General features: G+C 29.5%; 2 protein-coding genes across 3 annotated transcripts in view; one reads left to right on the forward strand and one right to left on the reverse strand.

The window, feature by feature from the left end:
• The window catches only part of LOC129965683 (RNA-binding protein 42-like), a 47,852-nt gene extending 35,166 nt beyond the window's left edge, over positions 1–12,686 (forward strand). The window contains exon 6 of the mRNA XM_056079790.1: positions 12,244–12,686. The gene's annotated coding sequence lies outside the window, so the exon portion shown is untranslated. The remainder of the gene's footprint in view (positions 1–12,243) is intronic.
• A 4,180-nt stretch (positions 12,687–16,866) lies between these two features.
• LOC129972193 (cytoplasmic dynein 1 intermediate chain 2-like) overlaps positions 16,867–26,067 on the reverse strand; it is a 31,504-nt gene continuing 22,303 nt past the window's right edge. Inside the window, exons 14-17 of one of the 2 annotated variants that reach the window (XM_056086258.1) lie at positions 25,847–26,007; positions 24,210–24,350; positions 22,266–22,391; positions 16,867–19,144 (exon numbers count right to left, since the gene is read on the reverse strand). In XM_056086258.1, the coding sequence (XP_055942233.1) occupies positions 18,980–19,144; positions 22,266–22,391; positions 24,210–24,350; positions 25,847–26,007 (593 nt within the window). In that variant the 3' untranslated portion in view covers positions 16,867–18,979. The remainder of the gene's footprint in view (positions 19,145–22,265; positions 22,392–24,209; positions 24,351–25,846; positions 26,008–26,067) is intronic. The other variant, XM_056086339.1, reaches the window with a different exon arrangement.

Genomic DNA, 26,067 nt, shown 5'->3' on the forward strand with positions numbered 1-26,067 from the left:
CTCGCACATTCTCTAATAAAAATACTATCTCCTTCACCCCGTATAAAATTTGAACCTTAGTTCAGATCGCGAATACCTTGCGCAGAATTGGCAGAACAATAGCTACGAAAGATTGATTTTTGGGCGTGAAGTTAGCTTTTTTTCTGAAGCCGTCGTATATACTTTGGCGATTATTCCCTGGCATGCTTTAATAGCATCCAACAATCGAATTTGTATTTCAGATACGTTTTTCTCAACCGGCCGAAACAAAGATTTGACACGAAACTGCACTTGTAGTCACAAAATCCCATACTAATTATCATTTTTTTTTGGTTTGTTTGTTTCTGTAAGTGCAGATCGACGGCCATTGTACCCGTTGTTAGATTTGGTTCAACATTTGAGAGGTATCCATACTATAGATATTAAATCTGTTTACTGAATTTTATCTGTCTAGCTGTCCTCGTTTTATGGTTATATTCGGACAGTTGGACAGATAAGTTTCTTCTGAATGGATTTCGTTCACAGTTTGATAAAAATCTACAAACTTTGTGTTAAGTGCTATGCCAAATTTCATTCGTCGAATTGAAAGCTTTTTCAGTTATCTTTGTCGCAAACAAAATTCGAAAAATGTGTTTTTCGAACCGAGGTAGGTCTGAAACATAAAGGTTTGTCAAAATATGAAGTTCGATTTTTTTGGCGAATACAGTAATTTCTCTATACTTTTTATGCGAGAAAGTAAAAAGTATAAATAGCTCAAGGATATTAAATTTTAAAAATATTTGCTGCTACTTGGCTTAGGCTACCGTTTTGACACGCCTTCACCCAGCTTTTCAAGTTACTTTTATTAACTGATATAATAAGACGCATGCATATTTAATTATTCATATGTAATTTTAATACGAATGCACGTAGGTTTGTCATAATTTTGAAGACTTTAATGTGGGACATTTTAGTGTTAACTGAATAAAACATGAAAAATAGAGTAGGTAATGGTTTATCTTATTTAATAATCTATCTATCGATGTAATGGCGTTGTTGACATACACCCTACTAAAATAAACTCAATGGGATTTGAGTAATATTATAAAATGAACATAGAGAATAATAAAAGATATACAAGACTAATCCTTTTGAGCCCAATCTTATTTCAAAGCCGATTTTGCTTTCTTAAGAAGTTAAAAAGTTGATTCTTTTAAAGTTGACTTTTGCTTTCTTTTCTTCTTCTTCTTCTTTTTGTCATGTGACTATTTAAGCCAAATATTGCGCAGTAGCTTCTGAGGGTAAAGACCCCTGAGCACCCGAGGGCAGAAGTCTGACTTCTAGCTCAAATGAAGATAGCACACACACACTCGCTTGCACAACCCCTTTTTACAGGGGGGTTCATTCACGCACCTCACAGAGAGAACACAAGGAAGAGAACAACCATGCCCGAACTCGAACCCGGGACGCCTAGATTACGGGGAAGACGCGCTATCCCTAGGCCAGGACGTCGGCTTCTTTTCTTCTTTCACCTGTTTATAAAATTGGACGTAAGTCATTTTTAAATCAACAAATCAAGTTGATATTAGAGGCATTTCGTCGTGCACTGGAATGATAAATAATTCTCGCATGGCTTTATTAGACGCTAATCGCCTCTCTCGACTAGTTGGTTCACCGATAGTAAAGATTGAATTTAATTTCGAATAAATAGTTTAATATAACTTCATGCCTATGTTTCCGACAGATTGGCATACATTAAAGCTGTGTTATTTTAATTGTATCGTTTATGTTCCGGTTATTATGTAAATGAACCTTTCTATTGGAGATCAGTTACGTAAGGTCATAGCGCTATAAAAAAAAAAAAAGGAAATGCCCTTTCCTTCTATTTTCTGAATTTTTTATAACCTGATTAACTTATATAAGGATAAATATAACTATAATAAAGATAACTAGTTTAAGATGGTAATTATAATAAAGATAAATGTTTATTCGTCTGTGTCTGTATTGATAACTCTACTAATCATATCAGAGCCACTAAAGATGACATATATGAATTTTAGTTTGAGAATGTGAATCTTGGAGTGATTAATTTAAAATGTTAATTAGTTAAAAATGAAGCTGAATTTTAGGATTTTTCCGTTGTAACTACTGAAAATATGACTTCATAAAAATTATTTATATTTTACAATATATTTCTTTGTTGAAATGAAACTCAAATCGTTTTTGTTATTGCTATTAATATTCTACACAGGCATTTTTTTCCATTGTTGATGATCAAGAAATGAAGATTAGACTTATTTTTTCCATGTTGAATTGTTTTCTTTAAAAACCAGGTTTTAAAAAAATTAAAATTTCGTTATAATTAAGGTTTAACTTCAGATTCATTTTTTACAGGATTTTTAAATATAGGACATCTTTTCTGTAATATAATTGGATATAGAAAGATTTAGATGGAAAATCTGGGAAACTATCAAAATTAGAAGTTAAAAATATTTTGTCACAAAGCCACCATTAAGACAAAGCTATACAAAATAGTTAATTGAAATTTTTAGTTGCTATTAATCTCAGCAAGCCAACTAATTAGTCGCCAAAGGTAGCTAATATAAAATAATTTTAACAGAAATGATTTTAAAATCATATCTATTATTTATAATAAAAAGTGAAGTATATTTTTATACTTTTAAGGCTTTAATTTGTCAATCATTATTATACATATAAAATCTTTATCAGTATCTAATTGTGTGAAATAAGAATTTAATTAAAGGGATCAGTTAATTGATAGACCGACAGAAAGTATTAAATTGGTATGTTGTCATTGAGACTACACATTAATGCAAAATTTCAGAATTTTAAAAGTGAAAAATCGGATACAAAATGTCTCTTTACAAACATGCAATCAATTTAAATGAATTTGCTAAACAGCTGTTCTTATCTCACAGAGTCTTGCTTTAGTTTATGAAATTGCATTACTTAACAAATAATTTACATCTCTCTTGTCGAGAGCGAATTCCAATGCAGACGATATTTTAGCGACATTAACATTCTCATTCTTTTTTTTTTTTTTTTTTTTTTTTTTACTCTAATATTTGAACAGGTAAAAATATTCGGAAAAAATATTTACGAGCTGAAATTGTGAATGGAAATTAAGCCGTTGTATCTTTAGATTTCTAAAATAATAGCAATTCTTTCAATATATATAACTTTTTTTTTTTTTTTTTTTACCTCTGTAAATTTTTTTTTTTTTTTTTTTTTTTGTCATTACTGGTAAAACCGATCCGTTAAAATTCATCAACTCCTATGCGAATTTCCATAAATGTTTTACCACCAAACCTTTTATTATGTCTTTTCTTAATACAGCGGGCGAAATAATAACAGTTCGAGGGAAATATATTAAAGTGGAAACAATTTTGCAAATTGTTTTCTTGGCGAGAAAATGCATCGCTAAAATATTTAAAAATTCGGTAAGATATCTCGGATTGAAACTATTCAAATGAAAATTTTTCGCTCGGTTTCGAGAAAATCAATCTGATTTTTCCAAGAAATAGATGCACATAATAAAGCTTTCTTTGTGTGCGAAGAAAAATGTGTGTTTCGCCTAGATGTTATCTACAATAGGTTCGCTTTCTTGCTTAAGGGTTGACAATGTATCTAGACAACAGATAAGTGTTAGATATTTTGGATTCAGACACCGCCGAAGTTAAACAAAAGATTATTTCTTCTTTGTAGTAGAATTTCTTAGAAAAGAGAACGTTGGCTAATATATACCCTATAATATATCCTTTAATATAAATCCTTTTTTTCCCCTGAAAATTGATCTTCTATCTCAATGTTTGTGCTGAATTTCAATAGCTTCTGCCTCCGTCCTGTTTAAGAAATAAGTTCAGTGGAATGCGAATGAAATTTAGAAATGGATATTTGGGACTATTGAAATGTAGATTTTATTATTCAGATATACAAAAATTCAAATCTGTGAATGTTGAAATGTGTTTTTTTATTATTATTATCTTCATATATCCATGATTCTCTTTTGAAAATGGAATTGGCTGTGTTCTAGTTATGCGTGTAAAATATTCTTTGTTGCTGTCAGCATATGACTCAAATTTTCGTTTCTGTAACATTGTTGTTACTGATCTTGATTTATTCAGTTCAGTTTTCAGTAGAAAGGAATGAATTACTTTCTTTTTTTTTTGTGAAAAATTTAAATCAAAGATTTGTAATACAGAAATCAATTGTTTGTTGAGTCACAATTGTGCGTGTAGCAAGCACCCTTGTTTTAGATACAAATTTTTCAAAAGCATTTTCATTTTTATGAGTTTTTTTTTCTGCATTTTAGTAGAATATCTGCTGAATTATTTTATTTACTGTTGTCATGCAACCCGATTTCGCGAATAATCAGCAGTTTGATGTAATTATTTTATATCAGATTCTTCGAGATATCGTTTAAAGTATCCAGTTTGACGATCTTCTCGTTTCTCTGGGTGGATCGAATCATTTGGTGTAGTCTTTGCTTCAAATATGGTGAGTCAAGGGCTCAAGACCCAATCCCAAAAAGTTAGCATTTAAAACCTTGTTCCCATTGCTTGTAATGCGAAAGATATATCCATAAATGCGCTATACTTCCTTGTCCATGGACATCGAGTCACCTTTGGCTCGTTCAAATTATTGACCGTGGAAACATGGTTTAAGCTAGCCATTTGCAACGTTAAACGGTCATTCATGCATGCTCACTCAACGCCTTGCCTATAGCGTATTGACATTCCACTCTGTTCTTTTTTCTTGTGAAATTTTCGTAAGCGTTTCTTTATAAAATGGTAGCCGTATATGTACGCCATATACGCACCACTGATCGCATTTCGAATGGCCGCAATTCTCAGATACGACCGTGAGCTAGTCAAATCACCGACCATGGTAATATGGCTTAAGCTAGCCAGTTGCAGAGTTACTCAACCCGCTCCATAAACGTCTCGTTAAAATACACTGCAAGCCTATCCTCTCAACACACACCCTTCCTCTCACACCAATGAGCTCCTATTCCAGGATGGAAATTTGAACAAGTTGAATATCTAATCTTCCACTTCTAAGCTTCCTGTATGTTTCATATTTACTTTATTACATAGATGTTTTCGTTCACTTTCCAGTGAAAACAGCGCTATAGTCTACACAGATGGTTCCTCTGATATTAACTGTAACAGTGGTGGGGCTGGTTTCTACATCATTTACCCCTCAGGATATAAGGTCAAACTCAGAATACCCACTAGCCAAATTGCTTCAAACTTCACAAGTGAATTAATCGCTATTAAAGAGGCTCTTACCCATTTTCGCTCTCATTCTATAAACGACTCAATAAAAGAAATTGTGATTTTCTCAAACTCAAAATCAGCAATCGAAGCCATACATAACGGTAAAACAACAATAACGCAAGAAATTAATATCCTTCTCCATTTACTAAATATACCTTGCACTCTCCAGTGGATTCCAGCTCATGTTGGAATTGAGGGAAACGAATGTGCAGATGCCCTTGCGAAGGAAGCACGCGACGAAAACCAACCTCGAGTAGTCACCTGTGCAGATGCGAATGCTGCCGCCAGGCGAAGGATCTACAACCAGCATCTTAGCAAGGCAACAATCCCCGATATAAACTGCCCAAGAAACCTTTCCTCTACAATAGCTAGGCTACGTACTGGACATTTCAAAGGCATGGAGATCTCACGAACCAATATAAAATCCTATCCCGTCTGCAAGTACTGTCCCTATTCGCAACTAACTCCGGATCATGTTTTTGACTGCCAGGCCATTATCGGTTCCCTCTTTCAACTTCGAGCACGCCCAATCGAAATCCTCTATAGCCATCGGGCTCCAGAACTTGCAGATCTTGTCACCAAGGCTTTTGGAGGACTCTAATCTTTTGCACTAGCACTGTATGCATAGACACGACAACAACAAGAACATAGATGCCCGTGCTAAAAATATGCCTTTTCGGTGTTTACTTTGCAGTGAAAATGAGCTCAATCTTTTTAATCTGAGCTTTTATCAGCGTGATAGCAATATGTTAATAAAAGCAAATTCTTTTATGCAAATATAACGCGTTCATGCTGGTTAAATTTTATTTTTTATTTTGTGTGAAAAATTATTTTATACATTAAATATTATTAAAATATATTTTAACCGGCAGAAGTGGTCTCTCCAAAAAAATTTCGCATAGACCCTAATAAATTTGTCTTGCCAGAGAATGCCTTACATTGCATGGGCGTACAGTAGTTACGAAATAAATAAATTTGGCGTGAATTTAACAATTTTACTGAATCTATTGTGCCATCCTCGGCACGTTTTTTGGCGATTCATCCCTGGCATGCGGTTTATAGTATCCGAAAATTCGAACTTAGACGCATTTTTCTCAACCGATTAAAATAAAAATTTACACAAAACTGTACTTGTAGTCACCAAATTTCATATCATATCTGATATATATAAGTCAGTGCATTTTTGGATTATCGCGTTTTAAATGTTTCTGAAAGTACAGATTAACCAATCCCTTGTTGGATTTGGCACAAAATTTGTTAGGTGTCTTACACTATAAATGTTAATTCTGTGAATCAATTTATATTTGTGAATCTGTGCTTCTAATTTCATTTATCTAGCTCTCTTCGTTTTGTAATGATCGTGTTAACTTATATTTGGACAGACGGTTTTTCTCTGAATAGATTTGGCTCAAAATTTGATAGAAATCTACAAATTTAGTCTAAAAAACCGTATACCAAATTTCATTTGTTTAGCTCAAAGCGTTTTTGAGTTATCTTTATCACAGACAAACAGACGGATATTCTATAAATTTTTTTCCGAACACAGCGAGGTCTAAAACGTGGAGATTCTTCAAAATCTCAAATTCGAATTTTTACTCAAATTCGAATACTATGTTACGTGTACAAAAAAGTAAAAATTTATTAAAAACTGAAAATATGTGTATATATGCTTTCAAAATAGCTGAAGAAATAATTGCTTGAATTTTAAAATGATGCTGTAATATATTTTTTAAGATATTGCAGTAAAACGCCAAAATTTCGCCCAATTATAAAATAACTAACATTCTAATTAGAATCAAATGGTCTAGCTTGTCGAATGCCAAATCACGACAAAACACTCAAAACATTAATCTTTATCATAAGTATAAATAACATCTTGTCTATAAACAATTTAAATAAATTATTAGTCTAGAACATTTCGGAGTAAAATTTAGAAAGTTTGACCAGTCTTGGTCTTTCATTAATAAATTAATAAGCTTTCTTGTCATTAATGAATATTTCACTTCTGTTATTCATGAAGAAATATGGTAATTTTGGAATAAATTTTCTGTAATATAATCAAACTTGTACTTGAAAGTCAACTACTGACTTCAAAGAAACTTATATACCAATACAGTTTCCTCTGTATTCGAACCACCTACTTCAAAGTATTACCTTTCCCTTCTTGTGGTTAATATTAAAATTCCCATTAATATAAAGTAATGGTGCTGTTTACATCTTTTTGAAATTCTCCGAAATTCTGGCGTATGCTTAGGGGAGGGGGGCTTAATTGTATATATGCAAAGAAAGCGATGCACTAAGTCTTGATGTCTTCTGTATGCAATTCATTGTTACATGTCGCTGTAAATCAACAAATCCGATAAAAGCTAGTAGCTTTTGTTTGCGCTCAATATAGCATTTCGTAGTCTGGAATGCCTCTTCTTTTTCCCGATTTATAACTCTGGTATTATAATTGATTTACTTTCGAAAACTCTCCGCTGCAAGTAATTACGCTTTACCCCCTCCCCCAGAAAATGTTTTAAGGGGAAGTGGGGAGTATTTCAAAGGCTTTCAAGTGATATGAAAATTCAATATCTAGTATCAGTTGCTCCGGCAAAGGTTCGGCAATCGGATAACTGAAAACTTATATTTCGGTTTTTTTTGCTTCGCTTATATTTTAATAGTATTGAATGAATATTCCATCTCCATTAGCGCTAATGACGAAAATGGTTCGGGAACTTCTGCCGGTTGTGGTTAATTAGCGGTGTATTTCCATTGTTTCAATCTAGATCGATTTTCTTCTTTGTTTGTGTGGCAGCACTCAGATTGAATTTCAGAGAACTGTGCCGTGTTCGCGTCATATTTTAGTTTCGTACACTTCTCCGTTATTTTTATCCTTTCTGTTGTGAGCATTCTTTTTCTCAACTAATGCGAAACTCACAGTAATGAATAAGGTATGAGTTGATAAGATTCTTTTTTAACCCTACTTCTGAGGTAGTAGTATATTTAGATTAAGTAAAGACATGTTGTTTCTTTGAAGTCTAAGTTAAAATAAGATATTAAAGCACCATTGAATAATACTTAACAAAGTATACAATACTAATAATGAAGATATATATATATATATATATGTGGTGTGTGCTTGCGTGCATATGTGTGTGTGTGTTGATAAGTAGATAGATTGAAAATGTTCATTTTGAAACGATTTTTTTGGAATATTAATTAATTAAAAATTAAACTAAATTTGGCGTTCCCTGGCAAAGCTTCTGAAAAAATTACTGCAAATAAATAAATTTCACAAAATTAAAAAAAATAAATTATTATTAATAATATCTGTTTAATAGTTGCGTGAGTTAGTTTTTGAGATTTTATATATATATATATATATATATATATATATATATATATATATATATATATATATATATATATATATATATATATATATATATATATATATATATATATATATATATATATATTAACTCTAATTTCAATTTAATTAATTTTCAAGATTTTATCTTAATTTAGCCCATAGTAACTTCATTCTAAAATATTCTCTTATTTCGTGATCCAATTCCACTGTCTCTACTTAATTAATTCAAGAGAAGCTTTGTTAAATTGTTGAATCAGCTAAAATCTAACTTTCCCACACTGCGCGTGAAGAGATAAAATACCACTGATCAGGCAAATTCTTTTTTAAAATCTCCCTGTGTTTCCCCTACCTTGTCCACGCGTGTAACGAAAATCCCTATCGAAATCTTAATGGTATATTAGCACTGTAAAGAAATATTTTCTCTATCAATTTCTCTGGTTATATAAGACCAGGGATAAAATGTCCAAGAGCTTTTTCCTCATATTCCTTTCTGTGTCTCGTTCTGTGTGCTCATCGCTTGTACATATGCCTGCTTCTTCAAAATGAAATAAAACGACGTCACGAATATATATATATATATGTGTGTGTGTGTGCGTGCGTGCGTGCGTGCGTGCGTGTGTGTGCGTGCGTGCGTGCGTGCGTGCGTGCGTGTGTGTGTGTGTGTGTGCGTGCGTGCGTGCGTGCGTGCGCGCGCGCTCGGAAAGAAAAAACTGAACTCTGATTTACTTCATCAAGGGAGTCGGGCATATTATGTACTACCAGCCGGTTCGCCAATCTGAATGCTCGTTAAAATTTTAATTATTAAATATTTTATGTAATTCCTATTTTAATAGCTTCTTCATCAAAATATTTTAAAACTTCACATTTTGATAGTCATATAATTCACCCATAATATTATAAAGGCCTTCAGTCATAGCGTGATATGTATCTCTCTAATTTTCTGTTACCCCTCGTAGAAATTATGCTTTAAATTAAAGTGGAAATGGTTAAATTGCAATTGATATAAGAACATTTTTTACTGAAACGAAGCATTTTTTTTAAATATGAGTACTAAAAACAGAGTCGATGAGTATTTAAATACAACTAACCTAAAAATAATTTAAATCAAGTCCGCATCCATTGAAAATATTTGTCAACAATCAGAACACAATGCGCATGCTTGAATTTTCACCGCCCATTATGGTAACGCAAATGCGTGAGTTTTTCTACGCCAGTTGGAGTAATGCTATGCAGATTAGAAATTTTTAATTTCCTTTATTCTGTTTTATTTTAATTCAAAAGTACTTCAGAATGAATCTGAAAGCTTGATTAATTTTACAGTGTTCAGATTCATCATGAACATATAATTTAATTAACAATGTTCAGTTTTAAATGCATGAAACATTAAGAAAATAAACAGAATCATTTGAAATAATCGATCGAAAAATGTTAAGCCTAGCTTCATTAGCGTGGAGGAAAAAACTGAAGAATTACTCATTTGGCGGTGGGGAAATGAAGATTTTTTTTTTTTTTTTTGCCGGGAAAGTTAGTTTTAATTAATAATAAAAATTTAAAAAAAAAGGGACCCCAGGTGCACATTCCTGACCTCCAAGGTATACATGTACCAAATTTGGTAACTGTAGGTCAAACGGTCTGGCCTGTAGAGCACCAACACACACACATTGAGCTTTATTATAAGTGTTGTTGTTGTTTATAATGGTACTTGCCATGGACAAGCTAGCTGTCGAAGGCAGCAATTTTAAGCCAAGGGAGCGTCTCTTGTTTAATAGCGCCAACTAGGGCTAAGAGTACGTCTTAACTACTCACGCATCACATTCGCTTGCACAACCCCTTTTTACAGGGGAGCACATTCGCACATCTCACAGATGAAGAACAACCATGTCCGAACCGGGACTCGAACCCAGGACGCCCAAATCACGGGGAAGACGTGCAACCCCTATGCCAGGACGCCGGCAAGTGTAGATGGATAGATATAGAAGACAAGGAAGAAGCGGTAATAACTTGACGTGTTTACATCACGATATAAGAGCAAAGTGGCCGACATTTTTCCCTTCAGTGATTTTTACTAAGCGAATCTGATACGGATTTCTTTTGCACGTGTCGACGAAGATAAAGGAATCTTAGGTATCATTAAATAATGTTGTAAGCATTAGGGATTATTATCCTTTCGCTCAGAGCATGAGAAAATGCTTAAGATATCAGTTTTCTGGAGCGTTTGTAGAATTAATTAAATAAAAAAAAAAGTGGGAATTGGACCACGAAATAAGAGAACATTTTAGAATGAAGTTAATATGGGCTATATATATATAATTTTCAACAATTCTTAACGTAAAATTCCTACTGGTTTCATTGTTTCATTAAATTGAATTTCTTCCATCGCTGTAAGTTAAAACAGGAGGGATTTTGTTTAATAACTGTGTAATTTACAAGACAAATAAAAAAAGTTACAGTGCAACGAATGTTAGAAGATAAATGAACTGTACGTTTTTAATAGCGCTATGATGACATGGAACTTGATTCCATTGAAAAGGTCCATGTATACAATGAACAGAACTTATGAAAGAGATGTAAAAAGCGCGGCTTTTATGTCTGATAATTTGGAATTTAATGAATGGATAAGTTATTATTTTCAATTACTGTATGATTTTTTTTCTTTTATTCGTATACGTAGCATCTGAAAGGTGGGGGGGGGGATCTACTCGGGACTTTGATGAATCGCCAAGTTTCAGACCTAATTGTATCCGTTGGAATTATTTCTTTCTCTCTGTTCCGTGAACATGATCATTCAAAACGCAACGAACTACTTTTTATTAAATCTGTTATGTGAGTTATAGATCGAAATTCCAGATTTCTAGTATAGCCGCGGTGGCCTGGTGGTAAGGTCTCGGCTTCGGAACCGGAGGGTTTCAGGTTCGTGACCCTATTCCATCGAAAAACCGTCGTGTAAGGAGGTTTGTTGCATGTTAAATCCGTCCCGACCAAACGTCCTCCCGCTGGTGTGGTGTGGTGTGGCGAGAGGGGTGCCAGCTCAGGTGTCGTCCTCGTCATCTGACCGCGGTTCAAAATGACGAGGTCCGTTCCAAAATAGCCCTAGTGTTGCTTCAAACGGGACGTTAATATAACCAAACCAAACCAGATTTCTAGTAATCTAGAGTTGGATTAATGTATACATACGTCGAATGCAGGTTAAAAGCAATATGCTAAGGGAACAAAAAAAAAAAAAAAAAAAAAAAAAATACGTATCTGAATACTGTCATGCATTGATTTTTTTTATTGCCCTGTTTTAATTTTTATTATTAAATCCATCAAGCATTTTTCATTAGACTTTTATAGATATCGTTGTGGTTTAAGGCGGGTTTTGTCAGTTGTAAATTTTATGTCCTCACCTTGTGTCTTTTTAGTTTGTTTTGTTAGTTGTAAAACGGACTTTAATATCCTTATATAATTTATTATTCAAGTAATTTTTTTCTTAATGAATTCGTAAGTTACATTTTCATTAATATATCTGCATATTTCTTTTGAAATGCCATAGTATAAATTTGTTATAATTATATACAAATACATCATAGTGCAAATTTATGTATTTTTATTTTCTATCTTACGTTGAAAACAATTTCATTTTTCTTTTAGATTCTATTCGGAAAGTTGATTCAACTGAAACCCAGTCACTGATTCATCTGCTGCATCATATTGTAAAAAAAAAGCATTAATTTCCTCGAGAAGTTTTGTGTTCATTGATTTTGGAAAATATCCATTCCTGTAAATAAAACAATGTTCTGTTTTCATGTACACAAAGGCGAAATCAAATTATTTTTAATACAGCCCAGCAAGATTAAAAGTTCTGCCGTATAATACCGATATGTATTTTCAGTAGATTCCTGTTCAGTCAATTTTCTGGTACGATGCCATTTCTTTTTATGCATACCCATGAATTTTTAATCACATTATATAGAAGTCTAATATGTATTTCTATTAATAATAAAGATGATCGTATGTGTGGTGGCACTGTACAAACCACGCCGTTTGAATACGAACTACAAAATTTGACGCGTTTGTATAATTTGGAGATGGATTACTTCTGAAAGATTTTTTTTTTTTGAAATTTTAATTAAATAAAAATTAGTTGAAATACTGACGTTTTTTCCAAAATTATTACAGCACAAAAAAAATGGTTTTTATATTATTTTAAAATTAAAAAAAATATTTTCAATAATATCAGTTTTTATGTTGGATAGAGGAGAATGTGAATGTGTTGGCGTTCTAGGATGGACCGTTTGATCTAAAGTTTACTAAATATTTCATTAACGTATTTTGGAAGGCGAGAATGTATATCTCTGGGGGATTTTTAATTAATTAAAAATGAAGTGAAATTTTAGCATTTCTTCACAATGACCTTTTTAAATGTTACGGAATATTAAAAATGATTTTTACATCAACTTAAAATTCAAAAATTATCTTTTCAAAGATGACTTTTTTTCCCGCGTTATTTTTTCTATTTTAGAATAATTTTTTGAAAAATACTTTACAATAATATATTTCACTGTTGTAAAGAAACTCAAATCGTTTTCATTATTGCTACAAATATTTCATCGTGGATTCCCCCCAATTTTGAGGTTGAATGTATGAAAATATGGCTCGCTTTTCCAATAATTAGTCGGTTTCCGTTAAATTATGCTTTTAATTTTTTCAAATGTTATGATTAAAGTTTAACTTTACAAATAAGGAATGGTGAGCATTTTTTAAATGCTTTCACTTTTAAATATTTTAATTAGAAATTTTATTGCATTAAGTATTTAATCTTTCACGTTTCAAATTAAAGTTCACATTTTTAGGTGAAATTAAATTAGTTTGGGAAGATACGTAGCATCTTCGTGTAAGGTTTCTAAAATAATGCGTTGTAAAATTTGAAGTTTAAAAATATTTTACAGGTAGATATTAACTGCAAGGTAAATAAAAAATTTAGTTGGAAAATGTTACCAATCATCAATCAAAACGAACAAACCGACTCCTTCCTCTTATGTACAGTCGACCACCCCGCCACCACTGAAAGAGGCAGTATCGACAGGATTTGTTGTGACCGATAAAATACAAACTAACTCCAAAGGCGGCTGGTGAAATTACATTACTGCAACAATTAAAAAACAGATGAAATGCTGTATTTTTAATAGCTGGGTGATGACATGTGACTGAGAGATGCATACGTTCAATAAACAGAACAGTTGTTAGGATTATTTAACACACTTTAACTGGTTTATTTTCTGTACTATCTAATTAGATGACACCTTATATTTTTGAAATTTTTTGTCGTTATGATTCAAATAAGGATTTATAGAATACTTGAAATATTTTCCATGTATTCTGTGTAATAATTAAGTACAATTATTACATAGAACACTTGAATTTTTAATTAGTAAAGTAATTTTTGTATTGAATTATGACATTTACGAATGGTTTGATTGATGTTTAAAAATCGATAAATCGATGTATGCTTGGCGCAAGGATAAACCCGTTAATGGGTTAATGTTTGTTGCAATATTATGTCACACGATTAATCGGGTGAGTAAATAATGAATAGTTAAGTCATGCATTAGAGAATTAAATTAATAATTAAATGCAGTTATTACGCAGAATACATTAATTTTTAATTAGTAAAGTATTTTTAGTGTTGAATTATGACATTTAAAAATGGCTTAATTAATCTTTCAAAAATGTAAAAATGCTATAAATTAATGTATGCATGATGTACGGACAAACTGGTTAATGGGTTAATAGCAATTTTGTGCTTCGTGAATAATGAACATTTAAGCCTTGCATAAGAGGTTTAGTTAAGTACAATTAATTTCTTAGCAAACCAGCTGGTCATCAAAAGTGGCTAGTAAATAAATAAAGGGACGAGATAGAATTACTTATTTTAAAGATTAATTGATTTCCAGTTTCTTTTCAACTAAATTATTTTCATTGTCATCGTAAAGCATGTCCAGTGCGAAAAAATAAAAACTGAAATGACGAGAGCAGCTGCTACATCAGCAATGATCTGCTATTTCTCAGTTCTCTGGGATCATTCAATTTTATTGCGGAGAACACGTCACAGATGGTGCTTATCGATTTCTTGAAGATCTTTTATTACGGAAGTCGGCTTCAGTTGCGAGTTGTATCTTTTTTCGTGGTTTTTTTTTTATAAGCTGTACGATCACGCAACTTAATGGTGTCTTCATCCAAAACACACGAAAACAATTCATTTGATGATAAAGGCAATTCAATAAATGAGTTCTATTCATAGGTTGCGTTATTCTTGATATACGGACGATCTAGATAGGATATTGAACTTATTTTTGGAAGTCCGAATGTCATACTAAAGAAACTGAAGAATTACAAAACTTCAATTAAGCTAACATATACTACCAATATATATATATATATATATATATATATATATATAAACTGGTGGCTGTTGTTATATTTTAATGCTTACGAAGCGCATTCAAAAATGTCACTTTTATTTTATTTAGATTTATTTTGACCCTATTTCCCATAAGAGAGTCAATATCTAAGATTTAAACTCGACGAATTTCAAACTCAAATCACTTTCAACATTCAGTCAACTTCTCTGATTTCGTTTCTTGACCATCGTTCTGTAGCCCCTAGATTGGCAGCTGCTCTTCTTCTACAGTTTTTATATAAAAATCTACAATAAAGTATAGTTAATTTATTAAAAAAATAACTTAGACATGCTTAAGTATCTTGGGTGCCCTTTACAGTCTTCTACGGATTCCAAAAAGGATGAGTCATCTATAGGAGTTAAAAATTCATAAAGACAAAATTATGTAGAAGAGTTGAAACATGTCCCCTCCCCCAAAAATAGAAATATACACATAATTATTGATCTCTAATGAAAGTCAACCTTGCTTATCATTTTAAATAACAGCAGATTCATGTGTTTGACCTAAAAACTATGCCTTTCATGTCAGAGGCAATAAATCAAATAAACTTGTTGGTCAATAGCAGCTAATTTCATGCTCAAACAATCATTTCTAGAATAATTTTTTTTAAAATTATTAATGTTACATGGCATCATAGAAAATAAATTTTAAAACTAGCTTTCAGTAACTAACTATCATTGCAATTAGTAGTGATGTTTTAACTTCTTCGGCTGAAATGACATGTTATGCATGTCGCTAAACATGTTTTTGCCTATTAATTTATAGTGCAAGAAATTAAATAAATTCTCTATAGATTTCCATATATTTTTTTCTGCAATTAAGCGAATGAATATCCTGAAAGGTAAACAAATTCATAAATTAATAGCTTTTTTTTTTCAAAAAAATAATGAATAATAATTGACAAATTATCTGAACTAGTAGAAATAAATCTAGTCAAAAATATATATAAAAAAAATTACTTAAAACTTTTTTTTTTTTTTTAATTGAGCAATATTTCAAGGAAAGCTTTTAGATACAGCACAAAAATATTCAACTTTAGATAGTAATCTTTTTTTTTCTTTTCTTTCTTATACTTGATAAATTTTAATTTATGTATAATTAAAAAAATATTTCTGTTTGAACACACATTCATTTGGAGACAGCAATAGGTGTGAGGATGTCATAAGAAGCATTAAGAAAATACTATTTTTACGTATTTGACTGGCACAAGAGAGGAAATAATAAAGATTCTATCTTTCAGAGATCAATTACACTTGCTTTACCACTTAAAATTTCAGTTACAGCAGTATCAACACTAAAGCTAGGAAAAATATTTACATACATAACAATTTTTTTTTTTTTTTCGTATTACATAAAAAATAACTGAAACTTTGGGAATTCTGCTTATAAAATATTAAGTTTTAACTCACCACAAACTTTACAATTGGTAAAAATAAGGACAAAAAAAAAAAAAGATACAAATTTATAAGAGAAAAAGTGTTTTATTTCAAAAATTCTTTTTAAAAAAACCAGAGGCCATTCTATTAGACATTACATATACTGCCAACATATGGAAATATATATATAAAAAAAGTAAATATCCTTTAATGGCAACTTTAAAAAAAAAACCTATTTTTTAAAAACTTCATAATTTTTTTTTAACAGTTCAGAATTTTCACACATATATTTATGTAGAAGAGAAAAAAAAATTGCAAAATATTCAAATAAAAAAAGAATACTTGATGAATTAATACCTGATAAAATTACACAACATTTTAAGAGTGCAATTGAAATACAAAAGTCAAAAATACTAAAAGATATAAAAATACTGTTTCTATAAATATACAGAATACATTGTTTACTCTCTTTTCTTATATTTTTCTACTGAGAAGTTTATAAATAAAATATCAAATTTTAAATTATGGATAATCATTAAATTTTACTATTGAAAAAAAAAAGTTTTAAAAATTGCATTTCCTATCTTGAATTAAATAATAATATTAAAGCATGCATTTCCAGTTAAAATATTTGATAAAAAAATCAAAATACATTGATCATACTTAGATTCCATGTAAATAAAAACAAACATATTTCAATATAATAAACTATTAGAAAGGGAAAGCAACAACAAATGAAATTGATGTAAAACTGATATACTTTTATAAATAGAAAAAGAATAAATTTTTATTTACGCAGCATTTCTGATTTTTAGGAATGAAAAAAAAAAAAAAAAAAAGTGCACAAATAATAGTCTTTTAGAATTTTAACACCTTACAATATTTAAATAAATTTTTTAACAAAAGGAACATGGGAGAAATGTTACAATGAGGTTTAAACTGCAATTTTTCTTTAAAGCTGCGCATCCACTTTCAATAATGATTAAGACTAATAATTAAAACTATAAACAAAAGTAAACTTTGTCAAAAAAATAAAACAAAGTTCCCTTGTAATAAAATTTAACATTATATTACAAAATACAACCAAATGGGATTTTTATTTATAATTAATTTAAGAAAGAGAAACTAAGTCACAGTATATTTTAAACTAATGTTATATGAATAGGCACATCGTTTAAATAGGAATATTTCTTAGTAATAAAGTAGATCACAGCATTTTATGATATAATTTGAAGTTGTTAACCTTAAAATGTGGTTTATCAGTCCTTTCAAGAAAAACACAAATACATGGCAAGCTTTTTATTGAACTTATCCAGTTTTAAAATCTGAAGTTTTTACATGATTGCCAGCCATGTTTTAACTTCAACTTTGTTTAAAAATAGAATAGATCTAAAATAAAACAGGGAAGAAACATAAATAACAATTTTCTATGATATATAAAAAATTCTAAATGTGCAATTTTAAATAAATTCCATATATTTGAGCTTTACACTCTGAACTTTTACTTACTTTTTTGAGCTTTACACTCTGAATTTTATTTCCTTACATACAACTTATGCATGATATACATTTGCTTTATACATTTTTAAAAATGCTATTTCCACTTATTTTATAACTATTAAGACATTTGTTTCATTTTCCCCTTCATATTGAGATTTGTATTCCTCTGTTCTTATAAAAAAATTTAATAAAAAGAAACACTTCATCTTTATCTAATTTTTTTTCATTAATTTAAATTTTACACTTTTGAATCAGTTCTTTTGTATATGAAATAAATATGAACAATGCCATAAGTATAATAATGATTTTCTTGCATTTTCTCTTTAGATTAAACACAATATCAAAACAGATAATGAATATTATTTTCTAAATTAAAAATTATTTAATGACCCAATGAAAATTTTAGAAAATTTTTTGAATTATAAAATGACATTTAAATTTGTTTTATGAATAGAATTCTTGAACTGATTCTCATATACATACTTTGGTATTTTTTTCACTGTATTATTTTCTTTGGCTTTAGATTCGAAGAAATCGAATTTGTTCTTTTTCTACCAGCAAACTTATTTCATAAATTCATACATCTTTAAATTACTTTCTAGCTTTTATATGAGTATTATAAGTACCAAAAAATCTAAAAGCATTTCAAACAACAAAAGAGCTAAAAATATTTTGTTAGTACTATATATTTATTTATCCTTGAAACAAGATAAAAACATTTAAATAATAAATAAACAGAGCAAATAAAACAAATATCCCAGAAGAAAAAGCCTTGGTTTTTTTTTTCTCTAAAAAATGAGTCAGGCAGCCGTTTTAAATGCAAATATCAGCAAAAGCTGTCAGATTAACAACAATGCAACAAACAATAATACACAGATTGATAAAGAGATTATTATTACCAAACATCACAGATTTTTTTTAAACACCAAAACCATCAAATAAGTTCCTTCTAAATAAATTATTTCAGTTGCTACTAGAAAGTATCACAACACATGCTGCTGCAGTAAATGGAAGAACAGACAAAGCTCAGTTTATCACAGAAACATAAAATCACCGGACAGGCGTTGCATTTAAATAAGGAGACTGATGTGGAGAAACTTGAGAAGGTTGCGGAGAAAGCATGATATCTCCGCTTATGTACGACTGATTGCTTTGAAATTCTTCTAACGTCTCTGTAAGTTTCGGCCAATCATCTGCTTTTGGATTAGCTAATTGCTATAAGGAGAGAAATAAATTAATTCAAATTTTCTTTGCATACAAAATGTTTTAAAAATTAGACTCGCATTTTTTAGTAATAAAATACATTAAATGTTTCATACATAGGTTATCCATAGATTTCATAGATTATCCGTTTAATTTGACTAATTTGTGTTAAGAAACTTATATCTTTTGTGTTTTAATTATATGTATATTAGTTATACAAATTGTGTTTATATTTTTGAGGCACCTTTATATAGATATATATCCAAAAATTAATGAGTTCAACACATAGGAGTGAGTCCATGTTTAATGATTGAAGAAAAGATTTAGTGTATATTTCAAACTGATTGTTTCCTTCTTATAAATGATGCACATGTTTAACGAAAAGAATACATTAAAATAATATAATGTATCATTTTAAAATACATTGCTTATAATAGCCATTAAAAAATCATGGCAATAACATACTGTCTAGTAAAGTGAAACAAAAATGCCCCCCCCCCTTTTTTTTATTTTAGTTTGGTAATAGTGCTTTTAGGTTCAAAAACAATTTCTAAAAATTTGGTAGCAATATTACATTATCTTCATGTGCCACAAAAAGATTGAAATTTGTAAAAAAATTTAAAAAATGGAAATTTTTAAAAAGGGCCTTAAAAATTTTTCTTACATTTTTGTTTATCATTAGTGGAGAAAACTTAGCTTTTAGGTTCAAAAAGAATTTAAAAAATTCTGGTTGCAATACAACAAGATCTGAAGGTGTCACAAAGAATGTAGAGTTTCTAAAAAAATTGAAAAATTATAAACTTTGATAAAATATTTTTATGAATTTTTCATTCATATATTGTTACAAAAGATTATTTTAAATACATATATAAGTATTACAATTGAAAAAAAAATATATTAATTACAAACTATAATAATTAAAAAAAATTAATGTTAAATTTTACATTTCTTACTTCTGTACCCTTAATGATTACAAATGTTACAGTTGCAAAATATTTGATTCTACTTCACTGCTACATTAAACTGTTTTTTTTTTTTTCAATTAAATTTTGGCATATTTACATGCAAGTCAAATCTTGCTCTTATGTCTCTTTCTCATGCGATTGAACCACAGAGATTTCGGGCCGATTTGGCCGCCAGTTTCAAAGTTCTTTCCACTGCTTGGGTGTGACAAGGAAGCTCGGGAAAGTCGACAACCGAGTCTCCCCTATACTGTTTGGTTTAGCCTCAGATGCCTTCTGTATAAAGTCTTTGAGAGAGTTGCTGGAAACATGTTGTAGCAAGGGGGAGGGGGTCAATTATATCATTTTCAAGCCATAAAATCATCTTGATGTAATCCTTTGTATCGAAATTTATCTTTGGAACTTTAAATTTCCTGATTCTGTCTTTACTTTCTGTTCTTGCTTTTAAAACATGTTGTAAATCAAGTTCTCTTTGAATTTTACATTCATCACTTAGCAAGGACAAAAGATATTTCCTGAAGCAGCAAAGTACCTATTTCTTTAAATAATCTGGCCTAAAACGTTCTTGAGATTGTCAGAGAAATAGCGTGAATATGAGATAAGGTTAAAAAGATGTTTGGATCCATTAAGTAAATGAAAGTTTTAACTTAATATTAAATCACACAAGCACCTTGTAGCTTTATCTCTTCTTCTCTATTTGATAGATCTAGTTGATTTGCCACTTTCTGTAAAGAACACTGTTGTTCTTCAGCGTTGTCATTGTTGCCAGTAATTGTTTCTGATGCACAAGTATTTTTGGTCCATTCTTGATTAAGCTTAACTATTTTCTGTAGTTCTTTACTCTTTCTTGCTTCTTTCTTCCCCAAAGCACTTGTGGAAGCAATATCAATATAACGTATAAACATTTTTCTGTTAGAGCGCTGATTGTTTTGAACTTTTTATTTCATAACTGGCGTTTTTTTCTTTTATACACGTCAGCAACATCAAATAAATGTCTAGCTTCTACTTTAAATTCCGAGAGGTTCAAACTTATCTGAACATTTTCTGCTTGAAGACTTTGATAAATTCCTGTATTTAGCATGATAATCTTTCATCATTTGTGAAATTTTTTTGCTAGAAGCAACAGGAATAGAAGCTTTTGACCATATCGGTTGTATATGGGAACTAAAGTGTCACATACGTTTAAGAAGAATCCTTCTCTGAAGCAATTTTGAGGTTATGAATAATATAACATTAGCATTACATTCGTAAGTAGTGAGTTCAACTTCAAGCAAATCACTAAATTTCCCAAAAATAGAACACTCCGATATTTGTCTTGTTCTCACTAATTTAGACTGAGCCATTTTTACTCACAGCAAAGCTCACAAGGGCACAAACTAACAAATCAGTTACACAATAGACAGAGCGGAGATGCCAACCCAAATGAATTCAGCAGAGCTACTGATTTGAAACCAGTTCTGTCCTAGTCACCGGACACAGACAAATCTCCGCATTATCTCAACAATAACCGCTCCGGCAACAACACATTGTCATGCTAGTGTAATAGTAAAGCTGTTTTTGTATTTTAATTCATGTGACAACGACTATTTACAGCTTTTTATTTCATAATTGAGGCATTCAAAAATCCTCATAAAGTTGCAAAAAGTGTGTTTTTATGAAACTTTAACATCCTAGCAGCATCTCAAAGCCTACTCCAATATTTTTCATATTTATAATTTATTTTATCTACACCAAAAGGCAACTTTTCCAAGATATTGCAAATTAAAAATCAAAAATAGATTTTTTCATACCACCCTATAGTTTAGTATTTAGTATTAAAAGTCTTTTCAAAAATAATTTTGTAAGTCATATATATTAACAAGAAAAATTTCTTTAAAAAGTTATTTTGTAAGTCATATAAATTATCTGATAACCAAAGATAAGCATTAGATCCTGAAATGCAAGAGCCAATTATTAAATAATGAATTTTCAAAAAAGGTGGTTGATAAATTTTTTTTAGTGAAATACAAAAGCTAAAAATTACTTCATCAAAAATATATATCAAGTACAAAATTAGCATTTAAAAATATTTACTATAAAAAATCTCAATCTTAAAAGATGAATCTTTTGATGTCATTGAATCTTATTTCACTTATACAGTGTAAATATAAGATTTTTTATATGAAATATACCTCTCCAGCATCATATAGCCATATCTTTCCTACTGAATCACCAACAGCTAGCTGTTGCCCAGAATGTGTCCAAGACACTCTATTTAGAGCTGGGCAGCCATCAATTAGAGTACTTGCAGTAGGCAACTGAAAAACAAATTTTGAATTTCAAAAAACATTCACTAGATAGTCTATCAAAATACAAAAAAATTGAAATTTTAGCAGATCAGATAGGAATAACATACAAAACAAATTACAATGGAGGGAAAAAAAAAAAAAAAAAAAAAACAGATGTTTATGCACCATAAAGCCTTCAACCATATGCAATTTATTCTGATAATGCAAAATCGGTTTATCATGTAATATTCTTAAAAATCCAGAATGAATAGACAACAGACTGACATTAATCCATCCCTTTTTAAAGTCTGGTATTCTCAGCAAAGAGAAGCATACAAAGTGAAACAACTCATTGTCATGTCATGTGATGCAAGCAATATGCTGCTGCTCATATTTTGCAATATTTATTATTATACATTATAATTTTCTGTATAACTAAATACAAATCAAACAATAAACATAAGCTTTGTTACTAAAATGAATATTTCTTAATAAGGTTCCACTAATCTGCTAGTCCTAATAACATATGAAGGAAACTAAATTAAGCAGAAAAATGCAATATTATATTTGTAAGATATTTAGAAGATAAATTTTAATTTATTATAAATTCTAATTCTAGGATACAATAATCAGGGTCTAGCCTTGAGTTCTAACATCAGTTATTCAACACATCTATGATTAATGTAAGCAGTAGAACAGGCAAAACAATTGAAAATTCCATTTATTTTAGTCAAATCTCATTCTGAAATCTCCATTGCTACCACTTTTTTTTCTTTGCTATGCATACATATTGAAATAAAAAAAATGGTGCATAATATTTTACAAACATTATTTCAAAGAAAACAGACAAAAAAAATATTAATAAATACACATACATATCTACAAAAAAAAAGTAACATGTTTTATACAAGTCAGCATTAACTAAATAAACAACAATCTCATATGTGGACAATTATAATAATATTTCAAGGGATAAATCAATTGCATTCTATTATTTCCTTTCTTCTTTGTTTAACATTTCAAACTTTTGTACAAGTTTCAAATAAAATCCATCACTTATTAATCAAATTTTGAGGTTAAAGAACATTGGTTTGATTTTTTAAAAATATTTTACCATTTTCAGAAGTCTTTAAATACATATCTATATAAAAAATTATTTAAATGAATTTCTAATGATTTTTTAAAAGATTTTTTAAAAAATACTAATTTTAATATTACTTCATAATTTAAATGTTTGAAACATAATTTAAAAAGAAATTAAATGTATAGTTAAATATTTTAATTATAGTTAAATATTTAATATTTTAAATTAAAGTGAGTGTTAATGACTTAAATGGTTGATAATATGCTAATGTAAAAAAAGAATCATAAAAATTTTTTTAGCAATAGCAATAGATAAGCAATGAAGGCATTTGGAATATGAAATTTAATACCACAAGGCAATAAAATAATTAAAAAAATTACTTATATAACACTATTAAATAAAGAAAAATAAAAATAAGTAAAACATCAGTTCAAAGCATTTATTATGAATAAATTATTCACATTTAAAAGTAACATGCACCAAATTAGCAAAAAATATAAATTGCAGTTTTGAAATTTTGTGAAAAAGTCGGCACAAGAATTAAACAAATAGACAAATTTAAAACTCTACATTAAAAAATTTACATTAATAATACAAATAACATATGCAAGTAATTTTAGTTTAAAATAAACAGCAATTACGCATAAAAATAAGACAGTGAGAAAAACTAATAAATTATGAAATTAATTTTCAATCATGTGAACTTTAGAATATTGAGCATGGGAGAAGGAATGAAAAAGCAAGATGAAGTAATAAATAAATACCTCAGTATCACAATTTATATTCCAGATATCTAAATTTCCTAATCCATCTACACAAGCAAATACAGCAGGATGAATAGGTGACCAACTAACATCAAACACATAATCAGAATTGTGCTCAAAGGAGTAAAGAGGTTGACTTTTCTGAAAAAATAAATAAATAATTTTAAAATCTAACATAACTCTATTCGCAAAGTAGAAGGTTGTATATTAAAATTCCATTTGATTGAAGTATATTAGTCGCTACTTCTTCATACTGCCAATATCATGTCACCAATGCCAAATCGCAAGGTGTCTGCTAAGATAAACAATGCAATGAAGCAATCACATTTAAAGCTTAATCACATTTAAAAATTAGCTGAAATGAATTTTCTTTCCCATGAGAATTCATAGATTCTTTTTAAATGTCCAAACTTTCAGATATAGTGTTTGCCCAACTTATCATATCATATACTTAGCAGTGATCTTGTTTTTTGACTTTATAGTGTCAATGAGTTCCAAATCACTAAAGAAGTATCGGTAAGAGAGTTTTGAAAAAAGGGAATTTTCTTATTTATGACATTTTGCACAGAGTATGATCAATACGCTGAATTAATATTTTTAATATGAAATTTTAAAACATTCACTTTTTAAAACATTTTATAATCAATTGTGAAAATAAGGTAATATTTATTCATTTCGAATTTTATGATATACGATTAAATATGAAACGTTATAATTTAAAATATTTTATTTGATTGCTATATGACCTAAATAGTCCAAGAAAAATGAAGCTTCAATTTAATAAATGACCTGCATTCAATGCTATCTGAAAAAAGGTTTAATCTTCAAAAAAAAAAATTATTATATATTATAATACATTTTGAGAATTTTATTTCATTACAGCATGAAATATCATTCATTTATAAAATCATCTGCAACACAAAAACGTGCATTTGCTTATTATAGATGTTCATTCTTTTATCATATATAAAACAATAACAATAAAAAGTCAAATTAGTATAAAGAACATATATTATTTACTATAAAAAATTGGAACCGGTTGAAAAAAAATAAAGAAAGATATAGCATTAAAAAAAAAAACATACAAAATATATTTCTAACACAATTTAAAATGAAATGTATACCAAATAAAATATTAATTTTTATGAAAGAAAAAAAAAAAGAATTTTTATATTGAATTTTTTATTTATTCTTAAAAAGAATCTAATTACATATGAAGAGACCTTCAGTTGATTTAAGAATAAAAGAGTTTCTCATAATGTGGAGAACATACATTAAAAAAATCTATTCATGGAATATAAATTTTTGATTCAACAAACTAATATTCGTGCTTTTGTAATTGCATTTTGATTCTGTAGTTATTAAATTTACAAATTATTTACTTAATTTACAAATTATTTTTATGGCTACATAAACATTTATTTCTTTTAATCCTGTATAACAAAAATTCCAACAGAATGCATCAATTAAAATTTTCTATGGTGCACTGTATAGCTTTTTCTTGTTCTATATTCCTTTCTTTAAAAAAATTAACATACTGCAAATTAAAATTGCTGAAACACCAACAATGTTGTGTATTTTTATCAGTTTAATTTACATGTCTTAAAAATAATACTTTTCTCAAAATTATGCAATACCCTTAAGCTCCACAACTTTATAGTCCAATCAAAAGATGAAGTCAAAAACAGATCTGGAAAGTCAACAGGTCCTCGGCTTCTGTGAGTACTAATGGCTGTAATTGGTCCTTGGTGGCTTTCAAAAGACTCAACAATTCCACTTTTACTATCATGACGGCAAGCTGAATCAAAGAGAAGAAAATAAGTTGAATATGCATCACTTTTTACTTTTATTAATCATA

This window comes from Argiope bruennichi, chromosome 1 (genome assembly GCF_947563725.1).
Source record: "Argiope bruennichi chromosome 1, qqArgBrue1.1, whole genome shotgun sequence".
Taxonomy (NCBI): domain Eukaryota; kingdom Metazoa; phylum Arthropoda; class Arachnida; order Araneae; family Araneidae; genus Argiope; species Argiope bruennichi.